This window comes from Procambarus clarkii, chromosome 16 (assembly GCF_040958095.1).
Source record: "Procambarus clarkii isolate CNS0578487 chromosome 16, FALCON_Pclarkii_2.0, whole genome shotgun sequence".
NCBI lineage: Eukaryota > Metazoa > Arthropoda > Malacostraca > Decapoda > Cambaridae > Procambarus > Procambarus clarkii.
The window spans coordinates 19,786,065-19,808,978 of NC_091165.1; the positions used below are offsets into that span (position 1 = coordinate 19,786,065).

At 47.4% G+C, this 22,914-nt stretch overlaps 2 protein-coding genes across 2 annotated transcripts; one reads left to right on the forward strand and one right to left on the reverse strand.

Moving 5' to 3' along the window:
• Window positions 1–10,760: 10,760 nt before the first annotated feature.
• Window positions 10,761–11,773, reverse strand: LOC138365269 (protein 4.1 homolog). The gene is made up of 2 exons (XM_069325547.1): window positions 11,727–11,773; window positions 10,761–11,505 (listed from the first exon to the last, which is right to left on the reverse strand). Exons 1-2 carry the CDS (start codon window positions 11,771–11,773, stop codon window positions 10,761–10,763), a joined length of 792 nt encoding a protein of 263 aa, XP_069181648.1.
• Window positions 11,774–11,809: 36 nt separating this feature from the next.
• LOC138365270 (serine-aspartate repeat-containing protein F-like) lies at window positions 11,810–13,469 on the forward strand. Its single transcript, XM_069325548.1, has 2 exons — window positions 11,810–12,907; window positions 13,173–13,469. Exons 1-2 carry the CDS (start codon window positions 11,810–11,812, stop codon window positions 13,467–13,469), a joined length of 1,395 nt encoding a protein of 464 aa, XP_069181649.1.
• Window positions 13,470–22,914: the final 9,445 nt, after the last annotated feature.

Below are 22,914 nucleotides of genomic sequence, written 5' to 3' on the forward strand. Positions count from 1 at the left end.
AATTCCTTTTGAACGCATTTTATGTGCAATAACACCATGGTCACATTTATCAAAAGCTTTTGCGAAATCTGTGTAAATTACATCAGCATTTTGTTTGTCTTCCATAGCATCTAATGCCATATCATAGTGGTCCAGCAACTGCGACAGGCAAGAGCGCCCTGTTCTGAAACCATGTTGTCCGGGGTTATGGAGATGCTGTGATTCCATGTATTTTGTGATCTTACTTCTTAGCACTCTCTCAAAAATTTTTATGATGTGCGATGTTAGTGCTATCGGTCTGTAATTTTTTGCCTCTGCCTTATTTCCTCCTTTATGGAGTGGTGCTATCTCTGCTGTTTTTAGTATGTCAGGGATAACGCCAGTATCTAGGCTTTGTCTCCACAGAATGTGAAGGGCCTGCGATAGTGGTTTTTTACAGTTCTTGATGAATATGGAGTTCCAAGAATCCGGGCCTGGTGCAGAGTGCATAGGCATACTGTTTATGGCTTCTTCAAAATCTAGTGGGGATAGGGCGACGTCTGATATGTGATTTGATGTTGGTATCATATCCATGAAAAATTCATTTGGGTTATCAATCTTTAGTGCATTTAATGGCTCACTGAAAACAGAGTCGTACTGCTTCCTCAGTAACTCGCTCATTTCTTTGTTGTCATCTGTGAAAGTTCCATCTCCCTTTCGCAGGGGCCCGATACTAGATGTGGTTTTTGATCTTGATTTTGCATAGGAGAAAAAATATTTCGGATTTCTCTCTATTTCACTGATGGCCTTTTGCTCTTTTTGCCTCTCCTGGGTTTTGTATAATTCTTGTAGCTTGAGTTCAATTGTTTCTATTTCTCTACCTAACCTTCTTCGCCGTTCTTGAGATAGGGTGCGACTCTCAAGTTGTTCCGCGATTCGTTTTCTTCGCCTATATAAGGAACGACGTTCCCGTTCCAATCTGCATCTCTTTCTCTTTTTTCTTAGCTGGATGAAGAAGACCCAGCTGTAGTGAAGCTGGATGAAGAAGAGCCAACTGTAGTGAAGATGGAAACTGCGGATACCAGGAGCTGGAGCTCGCACTCGTGCGCGCGCGCGCGCGCGCACACACACACACACACACACACACACACACACACACACACACACACACACACACACACACACACACACACACACACACACCAGAGAGAAAGGACAGAGAGAAAGATCTAGGAGTTGATATCACACCAAACCTGTCTCCTGAAGCCCACATAATGAGAATAACGTCTGCGGCATATGCGAGGCTGGCTAACATCAGAACGGCGTTCAGGAACCTGTGTAAGGAATCATTCAGAATCTTGTACACCACATGTGTAAGACCAATTCTGGAGTATGTGGCCCCAGCATGGAGCCCGTACCTTGTCAAGCACAAGACGAAGCTGGAAAAGGTCCGAAGGTATGCTACTAGACTAGTTCCAGAACTAAGAGGCATGAGTTATGAGGAAAGGCTGCGGGAAATGCACCTTACGACACTGGAAGACAGAAGAGTAAGGGGGACATGATTACAACCTACAAATCCTCAGGGGAATCGACCGGGTAAACAAGGATGAACTATTCAACACTGGAGGGACGCGAACAAGGGGACACAGATGGAAACTGAGTACCCACATGAGCCACAGGGACATTAGAAAGAACTTTTTCAGTGTCAGAGTAGTTAGTAAATGGAATGCACTAGGAAGTGATGTGGTGGAGGCTGACTCCATACACAGTTTCAAAAGTAGATATGATAGAGCCCAGTAGGCTTAGGAATCTGTACACCAGTTGATTGACGGTTGAGAGGCGGGACCAAAGAGCCAAAGCTCAACCCCCGCAAGCACAAATAGGTTAGTACAAATAGGCGAGTACAAATAGGTGAGTACACGCGCGCACGCGCACACACGCACGCACGCGCACACACACACACACACACACACGCACGCACACACACACACACACACACACACACACACACACGCACGCACACGCTGTTATGATCTCAGCCTGCAGGAGAAACGAGTCTCCCTTCTTGAGAGTTATTCAGCAAGCCTGACCTAACTAGAAGGTCTAGCAAGTATTGAGGTGATAACGCATATGTAAAATAGTTGGTTGGATATGTTTAACAGTTTGAGATTATGGGCAATGCAGAAGAAAATAGATAAATGACGGGCTAGGAGATGTGGACATTTTGCTGGAGGCGTGAGGCTCGCTTCCGGAGGACCTTGACCTCACTTGAGTGCCAGACATCGCAGGGGGAAGCCGCGCTCCGTTTGAGCTCCCGCCAGAAGGGAACCCCTAGTGATATATCTCGAAGAGAAGAGAAGTGTGCGGACGTACCAGCTGTGGAATCGAGCTGGGAACGTTGTGGTCTCAAGTCCTGGTCGACGAGCAGATATTAAATCGCCCAGAAGCATTATTGTGGGCTGTGTGGAGCGCCCTGACCAGACGCCGTCAGAGGAAAAGCGCCCTCGATCAGTTAATCTGTGGTTTGTTCTTTGGGGAAGAAGTTGCTGAGAACTTCGAAGCCAGCAGAGGAAGTAGCTGATGAGACTCCAAGGTAGTGGAGCAGAGGACCTCGAGCTGTGAGGAGAAGCAGCAGTGAAGAGGAGTGTCACGTGCTTCTGCAGAGGTGGAGAAGTACCACAGTTGCTCGGGGAAACTTCATGGTGTAGCAGCCAAGAGAGCTGTGGAGGAATCTAGCAGAAGGGTGAAGCACCGTAGGTACTCAAGGAAACTTCATGATAGCAGCCTGGAGGAGCTGCAGAGGATCCTGGTAGTGAAGCCCGGAAGAACCTAAGGATATTAGGGTTGTGAACTTCCAGAGGTGGAAGGGGAAGTTCTGGTGGATTACTTATAGGGAGTTGATAGTGTTTGGTTGTCAGTAGCGTGCAAGACGCAGTGAGAGGTGAGTGACTGTTGGCATCCTTATGTCAAGGAGTTTTTTATATTGAAGTATCAATGAACATTTATACTGGTATATGTTATTGCATTCAAATGCTGGTTTTCTATATATATATGTTATCTTGCTGATGGTGCAACAGTGTGTAGGCTTGACCAACTTGAGGAGGTTAATAGTATCAGGTGGTGAACCAGGAGATAGGATACCACTTGATAAGCTGATAATAGAGTTCTGATGGTATTGGAGTGCAACCTGATTGTGATATTATAGAGTATAGGATTCATTATTATTATATGTGTGTATGTATCGTGTATGTGCTTTGTTCAGTAAATGTGTCACAATTTGCTGGTGTTTGCCCTTGTCCTAGTGAGGCTTCCCAGGAGGTAGTAAAGAAGGAGAGAGAGAGAGGAAGAACCATGAACCACTGCTGTGGACAGGGTAGGAGGTAATACTAGTAAGTCATAGGGGGATTGAGGAGATCATATCTCATAAGGAGAGAGTGGGGAGTCACAGCGGCTCGAGTGGGTGTGTGCACGTGACAACGAGGCTAAGTGTTGGAGCCGCATCCCCTGAACGTGTGACGTTGAGCCCCTCTCCAAGAGCCAGAAGCGCCAAGGGTGATCTCCTAGTATAAGCACTCTGCCGAGTTGTGGGTTGGGTTGTCCATAGAGAAGGATCAACGACGACAACACCAACCAACCCACAGTCTATAAAAGAAATTGGGGGCCTGTCCGGGATAGTGAACTGACACACCCACACCCTGTCCAAGAGTGGATTTGTACACCCTTGCTGAAATAAACTGTGTGACCGCAGGTGTATATTCTCTCTCTTGGGAAGACTCACAGGACAAAGATGGATAAGGTGCAAACGTTTGTGGAGTCAGGCAAGCCCGAGGACTTGGAAGGTTGCACGAGGGATCAATTGAAACAGATAGCAGAAAAATGTGGCATTAGGTTGAAAGCATCTAAAGTAGCTGGGATGAAGGATGAGATCCTGAGGCAGTTGAGAGCCAGAAGTGAAGCGGCAGAACAAGGAGCCCAGGAAGGAGCTGAAAGTAGAAAGGAGGATGATGGGCAGGATGACGTGAGATCCCAGGGATCGAGTAGGAGCAGCAAGAGTAGCCGCAGTAGTAGGAGTAGCCGGAATAGGAGCTTGGAGAGATTCCAGTTAGAGCTCCAGATGCAGCGTGAGGACAAGGAGAGACAGTTCCAGCTGGAAAAGATGAAATTAGAACTCCAGATGAAAAATGAAGCCGAGAAGGAAAAAGAGAAAACCAGGCTGGAAGTAGAAAAAGAGAAAACCAGGCTGGAAGTAGAAAAAGAGAAAACCAGGTTGGAAGTAGAAAAAGAGAAAACCAGAGTAAGAGAACTGGAGTTGGAACAGGAGAAAGAAAAAGAGAAAGCAAGACTAGAGGTGGAGAAAGAAAAAGAGAAAACCAGAGTAAGGGAACTGGAGTTGGAACAAGAAAAAGAAAAAGCCCAGGTCGAAAAAGAAAAAGCCCAGGTCGAAAAAGAAAAAGAGAGAACAAAACAAATGCAGATAGAAGCGAATAGAACCTTGGCTGAGCAAAGGATTGAACATGGGTTGCCAGAGAGCACCACCCAGGTATCACACCCACCAGATGTTAGGGTTAGGGAGAAGGACATTCCCTTGTTTGTTCCCGAAGAGGCAGAGAGTTTTTTCGAGCACTTTGAAAAAGTAGCCAGCATCAAGGAGTGGCCACAGGAGGAATGGGCCCAGCTGGTCCAGTTAAGATTGACCGGTGCAGCCAGGGAGGCATACACCCAATTGTCACTGGAAGAGTGCCAGGATTACGCCACAGTAAAGAGCAGCATATTGCGCTCGTTTCAGTTAACCCCAGAAGCTTATAGAAAGCGCTTCAGAGAGATGATCAAAGTTGGAGCATGTACGTTTGCTGAGACAGCAAGAGATCTGGAAAGACGATTCCAGAAGTGGATTGAGGCTGCTGGAGTTGGATCTTATGCTGACCTGAAGCAACTGATGGTCATGGAGAAGTTCTTGGAGATGATGCATCCCGAAACAAAGTTCAAGATCCAAGAAGCAGGGATAAAGGAGGTGAAAGATGCCGCAGATAGGGCGGATATGATTACTGAAGCGTACAAGAGCTTAAGGGAGAACAGAGTGAGAAGCGAGGCGAGACGCAGCAATAGCAGACCCAGTGGAGTCTGGGGAGGAAGAAGCTTTGGGGGGCAGACAAGCAGACCAGCTAGTTTTAAGCCCCAGGAAGGAAAGTTGCCGAGTCCGCCTGCTGGAGGTAAGCAGGAAAATAAAAGTGTGCAGAGGAGACAAGAGTCCAATGAAGCTCCACAGAGTATGAGTAGTACATCTGGCCCGAGGAACTCCAATACGAGTGGGCAGAGTCAGAGCTACTCGGGGGCGTATAGGAGAGATTTCTCCCAAATGAGATGCTACAAGTGCAACAGATCAGGTCACATGATGCGAGATTGTCGGCAGGGCAAGAGAGTCGTGACCCTGACGACATGTGATCCCCGGAAGAAGTACATTGATGTACAACAAGACAAACCACAGAAGGTAGATTTGATGAACGAGCGGTATAGGCCGTTCATTAGTAAAGGTTGGGTCGGCATAGAAGGTCAACCCGAGGTGGAGGTTAGTATCCTCAGGGATACTGGAGCCAATCAGAGCTTGATTCTGAGAGGCCTAATAAGAAATGATCGACTGTTAGCTGGCAGTAGGAGGATAAAGGTTCATGGGTTATTGTCTAAGAGTGACATGCCCGTATGTGCTGTCCAGTTGAAGTCAGATTATTTGTCGGCGGAGGTGATGTTGGGAGTGTGCCCCAACATACCTGTTCCAGGAGTCCAAGTGATCCTGGGGAACGACTTGTGTGGGTCCAAGGTGCTGCCAGAGCTGATAGTAAAAGCTGTGCCGGAGGTGAACCAGAAGGACCGCGGTACAAGTGGAACGCCGGACAAGACAGATCTAGCCAGCATCCTTGAAGATGAGGCAGAGGACAGTCAAGTCATCGTATACCCGGCCTGTGTAGTGACAGAGTCGGACGTAGCCGCCGAGGAAGACATTGGAGATGATATGGCAGTGTCGACTCCACCAAGGGAGGAGGTCAACATGGACATGTCTGGGCTGTTCGACGAAGATCGAGCTCAGAAGAATGAGGATTCGAGGAGACAGGAAGTGAAAATGACCCTACCTGAAAAGTTCAGCGTGAACCGAGCGGACCTGATTAGGGCTCAGAAAGAGGAGTTTATAGATCTAATCAGGGAGGCAAAAGGGGGAAATTCATGTCCGGAGTCCCCCGTGTATTACTACTTGGACGATGATGTACTAATGAGGAAATGGCGACCGGACAAAGCCGGCGCAGATAAGGTATGGTTGGAGAAGCACCAAGTGTTAGTGCCGAAGGAGTTTAGGGCGGCTGTGTTAGAACTAGCCCACTCCGTAGATATGGCAGGGCACTTGGGGGTGAAGAAGACCTTAAATAAGGTGCAGGAGCACTTCTACTGGCCGAACGTATGGAAGGAGGTAAAGAAATATTGTAGGACATGTTTGGCGTGCCAACGTGCAGGTAAGCCGGCTCCGGCTATACCAAAGGCACCCTTAAAGCCCATACCGGCATTTGGCGAGCCTTTTGAGAGAGTCTTGATAGACTGTGTAGGTCCGTTGCCGAGGACCAGAAAAGGCCACGAGTACTTACTGACCATAATGTGCACGGCCACCCGTTTCCCTGAAGCAATCCCTCTGAGAAGAGTGACGTCGAGAGCCGTTCTGGATAGACTACAGAACTACATTGCGTGGGTAGGAATGCCCAAGGTTATCCAGACGGACCAGGGGAGTGTCTTCCAGTCGAAGTTGTTTAGGGAAACTGTGAAAGGATGGAGAGTAGAGCAAGTGCGCTCGTCACCGTATCACCCTCAGTCGCAGGGAGCATTGGAGCATTTCCATGGAACGCTAAAGAGCTTGTTGAGGATATACTGCGCTGAGGAAGGGAGTAGTTGGGACGAGGCATTACCATCCGTGTTGTTCGCCATCAGGGATGCGGTAGTAGAATCACTCGGATTCACCCCATTTCAACTGGTGTACGGACACTCCGTGAGGAGCCCAGTGGGCGCGCTGAAGGAGCAGCTCACCGTGGATAGGCCTAAGGTGGATGTGGGAAAATATGTGAAGACCTTTAGAGAGCGACTCTCTAGGGCCAGAGATTTGGCCAAGGAAAATTTGAGGACATCCCAGGCAGAGATGGTAAGGTACCACGACAGGAAGGCGAAGGGCAGGAAATTTCAAGAAGGAGATCAGGTGTTAGTCTTGCTACCGGTAAAAGGAAGTATATACGAGTCGAGATTTTGTGGACCATATACCATCCAGAAGGCATTAGGGGATGTGAATTATGTAATCCACATGCCAGATCGTCCGAGGAAGTCACAGGTTTGCCACGTGAACATGATAAAGAGGTACTATGACAGAGATAAGCCTCTAGGCGATGAAGAACCGATGGAAACCCCATTGCAGGCGACGGTGCTGTGTGGAGGAGACGGCAAAGGAATAGAAGAGGAGAACTGTAAGTTAGAGAGGGCCGATGGCGCGAAGATATCAAATACAGAAAGCCTGGCCAAGATAGGTGAGCGTCTGGGTCATTTGGAGGATGACCAACGCCAGGAGCTAGTGGAGATCCTACGGAGGAATAAGTCGTTATTCACGGACGTGCCTAGAAGACACCGCGGAACGGTGCACGAAGTGAATGTGGGGAGTGCTGAGCCCATCAAGCAGCACCCTTACAGAGTTAACCCGGAGAAAGCAGCGGCAATGAGAGCAGAAGTAAAGTATCTGCTAGATAACGACTTGGCAGAGGTTAGCGACAGTGACTGGAGTTCGCCGTGCCTCCTCGTGAAGAAGAGTGACGGCACGTACCGGTTCTGTACCGATTATAGGAAAGTGAATGCACTCACGGTCGCTGACTCGTTTCCGATACCGCGCATTGACGATTGCATAGATCGGATTGGGAGTGCACGGTATGTCTCGAAGATAGACCTGTTGAAGGGATACTACCAGATTCCCCTGTCTGAGGAGGCCAAGAGGATCTCAGCGTTCGTGACTCCCGACGGCTTGTACCAATATAAAGTGGTGCCGTTCGGAATGAAGAATAGTGGTAGTTGTTTTCAACGAGTAATGAATCAGGTATTACAAGGCGCGACCGGATGTGCAGTGTACATCGATGATATTGTGGTGTTCGCTGATTCCTGGAAGGATCACGTGGATCGACTTTTAGATTTGTTCGATCGTTTGGAGAAGGCCAACATGACGATCAACTTGGCAAAAAGCGAGTTCGGGAGAGCCCGCCTGGAGTACCTTGGATATATAGTAGGGCAAGGCGAGGTTGCTCCGGTAAGAACAAAGGTGGAGGCCATTGACAACTTCCCGGTGCCCAGGAGTAAGAAAGAATTGTTGAGATACCTCGGTATGATTGGATATTACCGGAAGTTCTGTGAAAATTTCTCCACCATAGCCGCTCCTATGACGAGTTTGCTATCAAAGAGCAAGAAGTGGGAGTGGAATGGAACAGCACAAGAAGCGTTTGAGAAGACCAAAAGACTGTTGACTGGGGCACCTGTACTAGTGTCGCCAGATTTTGAAGCGCCATTTACGTTATTTGTAGATGCCAGTGATATAGGGGCCGGAGCTGTACTGACGCAGCAGAATGATGGAATTTACCGCCCCGTGTCCTTCTTCTCGAAGAAGTTCGTTAAGCACCAGAGGTCGTACAGTACAGTCGAGAAAGAGACTTTGGCCCTGGTGATGGCATTGAAACATTTTGAAGTGTATGTGAGTGGGGGAGGACACCCAGTAACGGTGTATACAGACCATAATCCCCTAGTTTTCCTGAAGAAAATGAAGCATGCAAACCAGAGATTAACCAGATGGTTTTTATCGCTCCAAGAGTATGACCTGGTGATAACGCACATAAGAGGGCGAGACAATGTAGTGGCTGATGCGTTATCTCGAGCCTAGCCACTAGAATAACTCTCAAAAATAAGGGGAGGGGAGTGTTATGATCTCAGCCTGCAGGAGAAACGAGTCTCCCTTCTTGAGAGTTATTCAGCAAGCCTGACCTAACTAGAAGGTCTAGCAAGTATTGAGGTGATAACGCATATGTAAAATAGTTGGTTGGATATGTTTAACAGTTTGAGATTATGGGCAATGCAGAAGAAAATAGATAAATGACGGGCTAGGAGATGTGGACATTTTGCTGGAGGCGTGAGGCTCGCTTCCGGAGGACCTTGACCTCACTTGAGTGCCAGACATCGCAGGGGGAAGCCGCGCTCCGTTTGAGCTCCCGCCAGAAGGGAACCCCTAGTGATATATCTCGAAGAGAAGAGAAGTGTGCGGACGTACCAGCTGTGGAATCGAGCTGGGAACGTTGTGGTCTCAAGTCCTGGTCGACGAGCAGATATTAAATCGCCCAGAAGCATTATTGTGGGCTGTGTGGAGCGCCCTGACCAGACGCCGTCAGAGGAAAAGCGCCCTCGATCAGTTAATCTGTGGTTTGTTCTTTGGGGAAGAAGTTGCTGAGAACTTCGAAGCCAGCAGAGGAAGTAGCTGATGAGACTCCAAGGTAGTGGAGCAGAGGACCTCGAGCTGTGAGGAGAAGCAGCAGTGAAGAGGAGTGTCACGTGCTTCTGCAGAGGTGGAGAAGTACCACAGTTGCTCGGGGAAACTTCATGGTGTAGCAGCCAAGAGAGCTGTGGAGGAATCTAGCAGAAGGGTGAAGCACCGTAGGTACTCAAGGAAACTTCATGATAGCAGCCTGGAGGAGCTGCAGAGGATCCTGGTAGTGAAGCCCGGAAGAACCTAAGGATATTAGGGTTGTGAACTTCCAGAGGTGGAAGGGGAAGTTCTGGTGGATTACTTATAGGGAGTTGATAGTGTTTGGTTGTCAGTAGCGTGCAAGACGCAGTGAGAGGTGAGTGACTGTTGGCATCCTTATGTCAAGGAGTTTTTTATATTGAAGTATCAATGAACATTTATACTGGTATATGTTATTGCATTCAAATGCTGGTTTTCTATATATATATGTTATCTTGCTGATGGTGCAACAGTGTGTAGGCTTGACCAACTTGAGGAGGTTAATAGTATCAGGTGGTGAACCAGGAGATAGGATACCACTTGATAAGCTGATAATAGAGTTCTGATGGTATTGGAATGCAACCTGATTGTGATATTATAGAGTATAGGATTCATTATTATTATATGTGTGTATGTATCGTGTATGTGCTTTGTTCAGTAAATGTGTCACAATTTGCTGGTGTTTGCCCTTGTCCTAGTGAGGCTTCCCAGGAGGTAGTAAAGAAGGAGAGAGAGAGAGGAAGAACCATGAACCACTGCTGTGGACAGGGTAGGAGGTAATACTAGTAAGTCATAGGGGGATTGAGGAGATCATATCTCATAAGGAGAGAGTGGGGAGTCACAGCGGCTCGAGTGGGTGTGTGCACGTGACAACGAGGCTAAGTGTTGGAGCCGCATCCCCTGAACGTGTGACGTTGAGCCCCTCTCCAAGAGCCAGAAGCGCCAAGGGTGATCTAGTATAAGCACTCTGCCGAGTTGTGGGTTGGGTTGTCCATAGAGAAGGATCAACGACGACAACACCAACCAACCCACAGTCTATAAAAACGCACACGCACACACGCACGCGCACACACACACACACCCGTGTGAAGGAAGCACGGTTAGGTAAGGACTCGCTAGACCCGACACACACAAATCCCCGCGCACTAAATTTGCCTTCCTCTGAAGCGTAATTTACCGGGATGAAAAGTTTAGGTTCAGAGGAGGTCCAGATAACACTTTTTATCAGTTGCATCGTTTTTTTGTTTCGTTAGGCGAGCATTGGTGCGTCTGTGTGACGTCCAGGGCGTCTGTGTGACGTCCAGGGCGTCTGTGTGACGTCCAGGGCGTCTGTGTGACGTCCAGGGCGTCTGTGTGACGTCCAGGGCGTCTGTGTGACGTCCAGGGCGTCTGTGTGACGTCCAGGGCGCCTGTGTGACGTCCAGGGCGCCTGTGTGACGTCCAGGGCGCCTGTGTTGACGTCCAGGGCGCCTGTGTTGACGTCCAGGGCGCCTGTGTTGACGTCCAGGGCGCCTGTGTTGACGTCCAGGGCGCCTGTGTTGACGTCCAGGGCGCCTGTGTTGACGTCCAGGGCGCCTGTGTTGACGTCCAGGGCGCCTGTGTTGACGTCCAGGGCGCCTGTGTTGACGTCCAGGGCGCCTGTGTTGACGTCCAGGGCGCCTGTGTTGACGTCCAGGGCGCCTGTGTTGACGTCCAGGGCGCCTGTGTTGACGTCCAGGGCGCCTGTGTTGACGTCCAGGGCGCCTGTGTTGACGTCCAGGGCGCCTGTGTTGACGTCCAGGGCGCCTGTGTTGACGTCCAGGGCGCCTGTGTTGACGTCCAGGGCGCCTGTGTTGACGTCCAGGGCGCCTGTGTTGACGTCCAGGGCGCCTGTGTTGACGTCCAGGGCGCCTGTGTTGACGTCCAGGGCGCCTGTGTTGACGTCCAGGGCGCCTGTGTTGACGTCCAGGGCGCCTGTGTTGACGTCCAGGGCGCCTGTGTGACGTCCAGGGCGCCTGTGTGACGTCCAGGGCGCCTGTGTGACGTCTCTCTCTCTCTCTCTCTCTCTCTCTCTCTCTCTCTCTCTCTCTCTCTCTCTCTCTCTCTCTCTCTCTCTCTCTCTCTCTCTCTCTCTCTTTTCCTGTTTAATCTGGCTATTAGTTTCCTTTGGGACAAGTTGATGGTGACAATTGTATTTAATTTTTGTCAATAAAGATGTTAATAATAATAATAAGGCTGAACTTTGGGTTGAATATTGTATAAGATTCCTTGAAGTCGAGCCATTGGACGTCACACCCGTGAAAGTAACGTTAAGTCGAAATGTTTCTCCTTTACCGTGTGGACACAGCAGACATAGAGCCTTTCACAGCAGACACAGAGCCTTTCACAGCAGACACAGAGCCTGATACAGCAGACACAGAGCCTGACACAACAGACACAGAGCCTGACACAGCAGACACAGAGCCTGACACAGCAGACACAGAGCCTGACACAGCAGACACAGAGCCTTTCACAGCAGACACAGAGCCTTTCACAGCAGACACAGAGCCTGACACAGCAGACACAGAGCCTGACACAGCAGACACAGAGCCTGACACAGCAGACACAGAGCCTGACACAGCAGACACAGAGCCTGACACAGCAGACACAGAGCCTGACACAGCAGACACAGAGCCTGACACAGCAGACACAGAGCCTGACACAGCAGACACAGAGCCTGACACAGCAGACACAGAGCCTGACACAGCAGACACAGAGCCTGACACAGCAGACACAGAGCCTGACACAGCAGACACAGAGCCTGACACAGCAGACACAGAGCCTGACACAGCAGACACAGAGCCTGACACAGCAGACACAGAGCCTGACACAGCAGACACAGAGCCTGACACAGCAGACACAGAGCCTGACACAGCAGACACAGAGCCTGACACAGCAGACACAGAGCCTGACACAGCAGACACAGAGCCTGACACAGCAGACACAGAGCCTGACACAGCAGACACAGAGCCTGACACAGCAGACACAGAGCCTGACACAGCAGACACAGAGCCTGACACAGCAGACACAGAGCCTGACACAGCAGACACAGAGCCTGACACAGCAGACACAGAGCCTGACACAGCAGACACAGAGCCTGACACAGCAGACACAGAGCCTGACACAGCAGACACAGAGCCTGACACAGCAGACACAGAGCCTGACACAGCAGACACAGAGCCTGACACAGCAGACACAGAGCCTGACACAGCAGACACAGAGCCTGACACAGCAGACACAGAGCCTGACACAGCAGACACAGAGCCTGACACAGCAGACACAGAGCCTCACACAGCAGACACAGAGCCTGACACAGCAGACACAGAGCCTGACACAGCAGACACAGAGCCTGACACAGCAGACACAGAGCCTGACAGAGCCTGACACAGAGCCTGACAGAGCCTGACACAGAGCCTGACAGAGCCTGACACAGAGCCTGACAGAGCCTGACACAGAGCCTGACAGAGCCTGACACAGAGCCTGACAGAGCCTGACACAGAGCCTGACAGAGCCTGACACAGAGCCTGACAGAGCCTGACACAGAGCCTGACAGAGCCTGACACAGAGCCTGACAGAGCCTGACACAGAGCCTGACAGAGCCTGACACAGAGCCTGACAGAGCCTGACACTGAGCCTGACACAGCTGACACAGAGCCTGACACAGCTGACACAGAGCCTGACAGCAGACACAGAGCCTGACACAGCTGACACAGCAGACACAGAGCCTGACACAGAGCCTGACACAGAGCCTGACACAGAGCCTGACACAGAGCCTGACACAGAGCCTGACACAGAGCCTGACACAGAGCCTGACACAGAGCCTGACACAGCAGACACAGAGCCTGACACAGAGCCTGACACAGAGCCTGACACAGAGCCTGACACAGAGCCTGACACAGAGCCTGACACAGAGCCTGACACAGAGCCTGGCAGAGCCTGACACAGCAGACACAGAGGCCGCGGGCCTGTGTCTGGTTTGTGGCGCCTTGAAGTTCCCAAAATTAAGATTGTCATTTTAACTGCAATGCAAATTATAACACATTTTTCCCTACTATCGTCCCAGTCTCTCTACTCCTAATGCAAGCAGATGCACTGAACTCATTGTTTAACGAAACTCTCGTTTTTCGAGCTGGAACCGTGTTCAATGAATGTTGCTGAACATCGAGTAGAACGACAGATTCAAGTGTTGTGTATCACCTCTGTTCCTCCTGTAGATCACGGAATGAGACGGATCGTGACTCAAACAGAAAACGGAACAGTACGTCACTTTTGTGAGTCGATTTCATTTCAAATTACGTCCAAATTTTACCATAGCGGCGCATACCAGCGAAAAGGGACGTTATTTTTAAGAGGACGGGTTGGATCAACAGTCTTCCATACTGCGTTTGTTCGTCCTCTGTATCACAGCGAGAAAACACTCCAAATTAGCGAGACATCTGTGATTAATTCATCTTCGCGAATTCGATTCGTGGCTCTTTTCAGACTGGATACAAATTCGAGGAGAACGCACTTGAAACATTTCGTTAAAATTGGTATTTGTCATGGCGGTGTAAATAAACATTGATGATTCGTGCATCAGCTGTAAATTCAGTTCTTCCTGGAATTACATACCAGGTATTTGTAAGGTAAAATATATATATTTTTCAAGTTATTTTCCCAACGCTAACCTCTGCCATTGAAGTTCTGTTGGAATTTTACTTTGTAATTTTTTTTTTGTAATAACAGCTAGCGGCATTGAGCTTCATATTGCAAAACTCTGAACCAGTTTAATTTAAATAAATCAAATTGTTTTGACATGAATTTATAGTCTGTAAAGAGATTTTTTACCAGTGGGGCGATAAGCTTAATAATTTCCTGTGAATATGCAATGCAAGAGCATTAGGTAAACATTTTCCCCATGGCTTGCTGGACCCACGAGTCCTGGGTTACCTCAGTGGACCCACGAGTCTTGGGTTACCTCAGTGGACCCACGAGTCTTGGGTTGCCTCAGTGGACCCATGAGTCTTGGGTTACCTCAGTGGACCCACGAGTCTTGGGTTACCTCTATGGACCCACGAGTCCTGGGTTACCTCTGTGGACCCACGAGTCTTTGGATCTCCTAAGCTCTCAGGGGTCTATTGAATCTCCAACCCACCTGGGATTGATAGGGTATCCTAGGTACCCGGAAGACTCAGGGGTACCCTGTGGGCCCTGGAATCTGGGGGTACACTGGGTACCAGGGAGAGACAAGATACAGGGGGCAACAGAGATTCTGGGGGTGTAACTATATATATAGTTACAACGGTGTTACAACTAATACAATAACTAGCTGTATTACTACTGTTGTTGTTCACCTGCTCAGGATCATTCACACTCTGAGACATGGTCTTAGTGTTTACAAACTCTCGCCATATACCAGAACTAGGAAGCGAAGGTGTGGCCTGCCAGAGTAGCTATAAGACAAGAGAGTTGTGTTAGATAAAAAAAAGCTAAATGTTAGAAAAGCTAAAAGCTAGAAGAGTTATTCCTCACCATACAGATTATATATATATATATATATATATATATATATATATATATATATATATATATATATATATATATATATATATATATATATATATATATATATATAATGTATATGTATGTATGTCGTACCTAGTAGCCAGAACGCACTTCTCGGCCTACTATGCAAGGCCCGATTTGCCTAATAAGCCAAGTTTTCCTGAATTCATATATTTTCTCTAATTTTTTTCTTATGAAATGATAAAGCTACCCATTTCATTATGTATGAGGTCAATTTTTTTTATTGGAGTTAAAATTAACGTAGATATATGACCGAACCTAACCAACCCTACCTAACCTAACCTAACCTATCTTTATAGGTTAGGTTAGGTAGCCGAAAAAGTTAGGTTAGGTAGGTTTGGTAGTCGAAAAACAATTAATTCAGGAAAACTTGGCTTATTAGGCAAATCGGGCCTTGCATAGTAGGCTGAGAAGTGAGTTCTGGCTACTAGGTACGACATATATATATATATATATATATATATATATATATATATATATATATATATATATATATATATATATATATAATATATGTCTTGAGAACTCCTCAGTCTAACCAATTCCAATAACATCAGATTTCTTCAAAAGCGGACCCCCGAATGTTTTTAAAATCAGTCAGATGGAAAACTTTATTCACAATACTTATACATTTACAACCGAGTTTACTCAAAACATCAATACTTTATTACCATGTTTGTTTTATTACGTTAAGTTCAACTGTATTAAATATCCAGCACGTTTGTCAGTTTGCTACTCCGTAAAGTATTCAACTGTTCTGCCTATGAAACGTACGAACCCAAGCAACCCACCGAACCTATTCAGGGCCGATGCATATAAAAAAAGTAAATGTTACGATGCTTTATTTCGTTAATAACACGTCAAATTTTTAAGGAATTGGTAAATTTCGTATAAAAAAATAATAAAGCAATGTATTTAGTGAGAAGTCGCGTTGACTACTCGATTTGTATGGGGGGGGGGGGGGTGTAATATCAGCTCTCTTAATGGAGCTTAATGGAGACAGGGGCCCAGAATTCCTCAATAGGAAGCCCGTGTAGTCCATTAGTGTTTTAAATGGACATGTCAGCACCCTATAATTTCCTGAATGGAAGAATGGATACCCCTTCAATAGCTTCCAAGTGAGAATTTCAACACCCTTCAATCCACTGTCATTGTCGGATCGACACCCTTTTTGATAAAGCAAATAGAATAGCCAACACCCTGCAATCTCACCTATTAAAAAGATCGACACCCTTTTTCAACTCGTCTATAGAAGACTCGGAACCCCCCCCCCCACCTTCGTGACGTAAATAGATTTCTCAAACCTTTTTGACCGGAGGTTCGATGCGGGGAACGTCTCCCCTTCTTCACAATTGCTCATTAAGGATAACGATCCCTGCGGGAGGAAGAGCAAGTGGCCACCTTCTGCCTCTCCTCCGGGGCGTTATTGGACAGCGCGATAAATATATGGCGAGGGGACAATGTAAGGAAGTCGGCTCCCTAATGCTCATTACCAAGCTTTTCTCGGCAAGCCAGCAAGGGGGTCCAGCAATCAATGACCTCTCAATGGACGGGTGGTTGTTCCTGGCGAAGCGTAAATGAGAGTTAGTGTCAGGGGGGAAGCCAAGAGCTGAGAGGGATGATAGTGTGGGGGAGGAATGAGGGGGGGTATATTAATGGGATATGGGGTGGAGATGGGTATGGTGGGATTATAGAAATGGGTCTGGGGATATACTGAGGAGTAGTGGTGTTGATGGTGTGCTTTTAGAAATGGTATTTCTTGGACGGGGCACATCAGAGGGGAAGGGGGGGAATAAAGTTGATGGAACTTGTCAGTGGGGAGGTGGGGATTATGTGAGGCATTGAGCGATAGATATTGGGTGGGGGAAAGAGGGGGTTAGATTGGGGTAGAACCTACCTATAGCTATGTGGTGGGTTAGGAGGATGACACGGATTGAGGCAGTGGTAGGTGATAGAGATGGTTTGTATGGATGGGATGAGAGAGGAAATGTTATATAATTTGCCTGATAACTTAAAAACTTGGTTGATCAAAACACAACCTCTGCGATCTCTCCCAGCATCACATTGAAAAACTTTCGAATTGCGTTCTACAGGTTTCCTAATAAATGGTTGTACAAGGTTGTTCTTTAACTATGCCCTTACACAAGGGAAAGGAGCCTTGTTAAACGTTCAGCAAAAGCTCACCCGGGCTCAAATACGTTCTCCCGCGCTCTAATAGTTACAGGAGTTCTCTCAAGTTCTCACAAACTCAGACATGGAAAGGCAGACAGACTTTCTGGTTGGCAATAAGATGCTTATCTTAACAAACTAAGAAGGTTAGGTTTGATCGGTGTTTTCTATTCAGCATTTCAAGGTAAACTCAGATATTCACAATAAATTAGTATGTCACATATGCACTGATTAATAAGCCAATATGGACTATAAGCAAGTGGGAGAACTTGGTGCGTCGTACGCTCTCAGACTTGGTTATAGGAGAGGTGGTCTATATGACAGCAACGTTCCTCCTGTCACCATATTTTTCTCGTTTTAGAAGTCTCTGTCTATTTCTGCGTCTATCTTTTATTTTCTCTAGCTCCCTTCTGTTTCCCCCCCTTCTCCTACTTCCTTGATCGCATCTCTTCCTGTTTTCTTTTCTCCTCTTCCACTCGCCTTCATTCCCTCTACCATTACTTTTGTCGTTTGTTCCTCCCCAATTCGTATTTCCACTTCGTCCCTTATTCCTATCTCGTTGCTTTAGATTTAGCTACTTGGAACTAAAAGTGGCATGTAGCACTGGCTATGGTGAACCCGGAAACCACCTTCCTATCCCCCTATCCCCTTGTATCTCGGGCCCCCTTCCTCCGACACCCACTCCTCTCTCTCCCTCCCTCTTTTACACACACACTCCCCTCCCCCCAACTCCTTTGGAAATCGGGCTGCACCGTCACAGCATTCCGATTCACTCCTCTATCCACTGGTAATGCCCCAATCCCCACCCCAATCCCCATCCAACATCCAGAAGCTCCTATCCTCTTCTTCCTTACAACTCCCCGGTCCTTCTTTCAACTAGAGCCCTTGAACTTGAACTCTTTCAATTTAACCCTTTCAACTTGAACCCATCACATAAAACCCTTCAATTTGAAACCTTGAGCGTGAAATATTCAAATATATCCCTTTAACCTGAACCCTTCAAATACAATCCTTCAACTTGAACCCCTCAACTAGTGCCCTTCAACTGGAAAATTTGAACTTGAACCCTTGAACTAGATCCCTTCAACCCCAAATCTTAAATTTGAACCCTTCAACCACAGATAGATCCCCTCAACTACAATAGAACCCTTCAATTAGAACTGTTTAATCACAGCTCTTCAATGAGAATCACAGCTCTTCAATGAGACCACCTTATCTAGAGTTATCTAACTAGAACACGCTTCCATTTCGAGAAAGTAGAGAGCACAGTGAAATTATATCGATGTGACTGTGTACACACTTTGTGAGATTATTAATTTAACATTTCAATTCATCATTACTTAGTTCTTTTTAATCACTGCGAAGTGCAGTACATGTTCAATACACATCACAGTAGCCTATAGATATATATTTGGTATTTCTGGAATAATGGATATTATTATGGATATTTGGCGTTCTGATGTTAGGGGCCTGACGGCTGAGTGGACAGTGCTCGGGATTCGTAGTCCTAAAGTTCGGGTTCGATCCCCGGCGGAGGCGGAGTTTTATTTCGCCCTGATGCGTCTGTTCACCTAGCAGTAAATAGGAACCTGGGAGTTAGACAGTTGCTACAGACTGCTTCCTGGGGATGTGTAACAAAAAGGAGGCCTGTTCGAGGACCGGGCCGCGGGGACGCTAAGTCCCGAAATCATCCCTAGATAACCTCAAGATAGGCCATTGGATTCAGGCACATCACCAGTTCACGCCATTGGTCATGAATACTTGTTGAATCGAGACATTTCCCTACGGGCTCACCATAGCCCGTGCTGCTTGGAACTTTTTGTTCCAAGTAGAAAATCTTAAACTACGAGACATTTCCCTCCCAGTTATCACAAACTCCCCCTCCCCTTCCCCCAAGCTGTTCACACCATCAATCCCAACAATCATAGCCCCTTGAACTATGTTTAACACTTCTCTAACCCTGTCCATGGAGGACAGAAGAAAATGTATATATGCTGGTTAGCATTGTAAATGTGTGGCCACGTCTGTGGTAGAAAATAATAATAATAAAAAAAAAAAAAATCGTAGCCGCACTAGCCATTTCCCCACACAACCCCACCCTCCTTGTGCTCACAACCCGACCATTTCCCCACACAACCCCACCCTCCTTGTGCTCACAACCCGACCATTTCCCCACACAACCCCACCCTCCTTGTGCTCACGACCCGACCATTTCCCCACACAACCCCACCCTCCTTGTGCTCACAACCCGACCATTTCCCCACACAACCCCACCCTCCTTGTGCTCACAACCCGACCATTTCCCCACACAACCCCACCCTCCTTGTGCTCACGACCCGACCATTTCCCCACACAACCCCACCCTCCTTGTGCTCACGACCCGACCATTTCCCCACACAACCCCACCCTCCTTGTGCTCACAACCCGACCATTTCCCCACACAACCCCACCCTCCTTGTGCTCACGACCTGACCATCCAGCATCTCTCTCACTTGGAGACTCTTAAATCTTTTCGAGAAACCGCTGCCTTTCCGAGACTTTTGATGCAGAAGACTGAGGAGTTTATTGTCCTTGCTGCGTGCTAATTTTGAGAGGGAGAGTGCGAACGTGAGAGAGGAGGAAAATTGGGGTAAATACTGGAGAAAGGGAAATGCAGGAAAGAAGGTAATGGATTTAAATGATAATAGGTCGAGAAAAAATGTACAGGAAAGGAAAATGAGAGAGAGAGAGAGAGAGAGAGAGAGAGAGAGAGAGAGAGAGAGAGAGAGAGAGAGAGAGAGAGAGAGAGAGAGAGAGAGAGAGAGAGAGAATCATAGAAGGTACACAAATATTATAAAAATATTACATGACTCCCAATTACATCCCCTCCCAACCCTCCCACCTACCTCCCACCACCTCGCTCCAAAGCCCTGTATAACACCCTCGCGTCTAGAATAATGGAAAACACTATTAACCGTGGCGTAATGGACTGAATATATTTTTTTTGCTCTGATGTTATTTTTTTTAAGCTGCCTGGTGCTCTCGCGGTAAAATTTTAACAAATATTACTCTAAACGGCGGTCTCTTGTTTACTTCTGTAATTCTATTATCTCTTGTTGACGACAATCCGTGTATACTCACAGGTCTCTGTAAAAGAATTAACACGGCGACCGTGTGTGTGTGTGTGTGTGTGTATAATCAGCTATTTGTACTCACCTATTTGTGCTTGCGGGGGTTGAGCTTTGGCTCTTTGGTCCCGCTTCTCAACCGTCAATCAACAGGTGTACAGATTCCTGAGCCTACTGGGCTCTATCATATCTACATTTAAAACTGTGTATGGAGTCAGCCTCCACCACATCACTGCCTAATGCATTCCATCCGTTAACTACTCTGACACTGAAAAAGTTCCTTCTAACGTCTCTGTGGCTCATGTGGGTACTCAGATTCCACCTGTGTCCCCTTGATCGCGTCCCACCAGTGTTTAATAGTTCATCCTTGTTTACCCGGTCGATTCCTCTGAGGATTTTGTAGGTTGTGATCATGTCTCCCCTTACTCTTCTGTCTTCCAGTGTCGTAAGGTGCATATCCCGCAGCCTTTCCTCGTAACTCATGCCTCTTAGTTCTGGGACTAGTCTAGTGGCATACCTTTGGACTTTTTCCAGCTTCGTCTTGTGCTTGACAAGGTACGGGCTCCATGCTGGGGCCACATACTCCAGGATTGGTCTTACAAATGTGGTGTACAAGATTCTGAATGATTCCTTACACAGGTTCCTGAACGCTGTTCTGATGTTAGCCAGCCTTGCATATGCCGCAGACGTTATTCTTTTTATGTGGGCTTCAGGAGACAGGTTTGGTGTGATATCAACTCCTAGATCTTTCTCTCTGTTCGTTTCATTAAGTATTTCACCTCCTATTCTGTATCCTGTGTCTGGCCTCCTATTTCCACTGCCTAGTTTCATTACTTTGCATTTACTCGGGTTGAACTTCAACAGCTATTTGTTGGACCATTCACTCTGTCTAGGTCATCTTGTAGCCTCCTACTATCGTCCTCAGTTTCAATCCTCATAATTTTTGCATCATCGGCAAACTTTGAGAGAAACTATTCTATACCCTCTGGGAGGTGTGTGTGTGTGTGTGTGTGTGTGTGTGTGTGTGTGTGTGTGTGTGTACTCACCTAGTTGTACTCACCTAGTTGTGCTTGCGGGGGTTGAGCTCTGGCTCTTTGGTCCCGCCTCTCAACCGTCAATCAACAGATGTACAGGTTCCTGAGCCTATTGAGCTCTATCATATCTACACTTGAAACTGTGTATGGAGTCAGCCTCCACCACATTGCTTCCTAATGCATTCCATTTGTCAACCACTCTCACACTAAAAAAGTTCTTTCTAACATCTCTGTGGCTCATTTGGGCACTCAGTTTCCACCTGTGTCCCCTAGTGCGTGTGCCCCTAGTGTTAAATAGCCTGTCTTTATCAACCCTGTCGATTCCCTTGAGAATCTTGAATGTGGTGATCATGTCCCCCCTAACTCTTCTGTCTTCCAACGAAGTGAGGTTCAATTCCCGTAGTTTCTCCTCGTAGCTCATACCTCTCAGCTCGGGAACTAGTCTGGTGGCAAACCTTTGAACCTTTTCCAGTTTAGTCTTATGCTTGACTTGTTATGGACTCCATGCTGGAGCCGCATACTCCAGGATTGGTCTGACCTGTCCCCCATTATATTATGTGGTATATAATGTTCTGAAAGATTCCTTACACAAGTTTCTAAAGGCCGTTCTTATGTTAGCCAACCTGGCATATGCTGCTGATGTTATCCTCTTGATATGAGCTTCAGGGGACAGGTCTGGCATGATATCAACCCCCAGGTCTTTCTCTCTCTCTGACTCTTGAAGTATTTCATCTCTCAAGTGATACCTTGTATCTGGTCTCCTGCTTCCTACCCCTATCTTCATTACATTACATTTGCTTGGGTTAAACTCTAACATCCATTTGTTCGACCATTCCTGCAGCTTCTCCAGGTCTTCTTGAAGCCTCAAGCTGTCCTCCTCTGTCTTAATCTTTCTCATAATTTTGGCGTCGTCAGCAAACATTGAGAGGAATGAGTCTATACCCTCTGGGAGATCATTTACGTATATCAGAAACAGGATAGGTCCAAGCACAGAGCCCTGTGGGACTCCACTGGTGACTTCACGCCATTCTGAGGTCTCACCCCTCACTATAACTCTCTGCTTTCTATTGCTTCGGTACTCCCTTATCCACTGGAGCAACCTACCAGTTACTCCTGCCTGTTTTTCCAGCTTATGCATCAACCTTGTATGGGGTACTTTGTCAAAGGCTTTCCGACAGTCCAAAAAAATGCAGTCCGCCCATCCTTCTCTTTCTTGCTTAATCTTTGTCACCTGATCATAGAATTCTATCAAGCCTGTAAGGCAAGATTTACCCTCCCTGAACCCATGTTGATGATGGGTTCACGAAGTCTCTTCTCTCCAGATGTGTTACTAGGTTTTTTCTCACAATCTTCTCCATCACCTTGCATGGTATACAAGTTAAGGGCACTGGCCTGTAGTTCAGTGCCTCCTGTCTGTCACCCTTTTTAAATATTGGTACTACATTAGCAGTCTTCCATACTTCTGGTAGGTCTCCCGTTTCCAGTGACCTACTATACACTATGGAGAGTG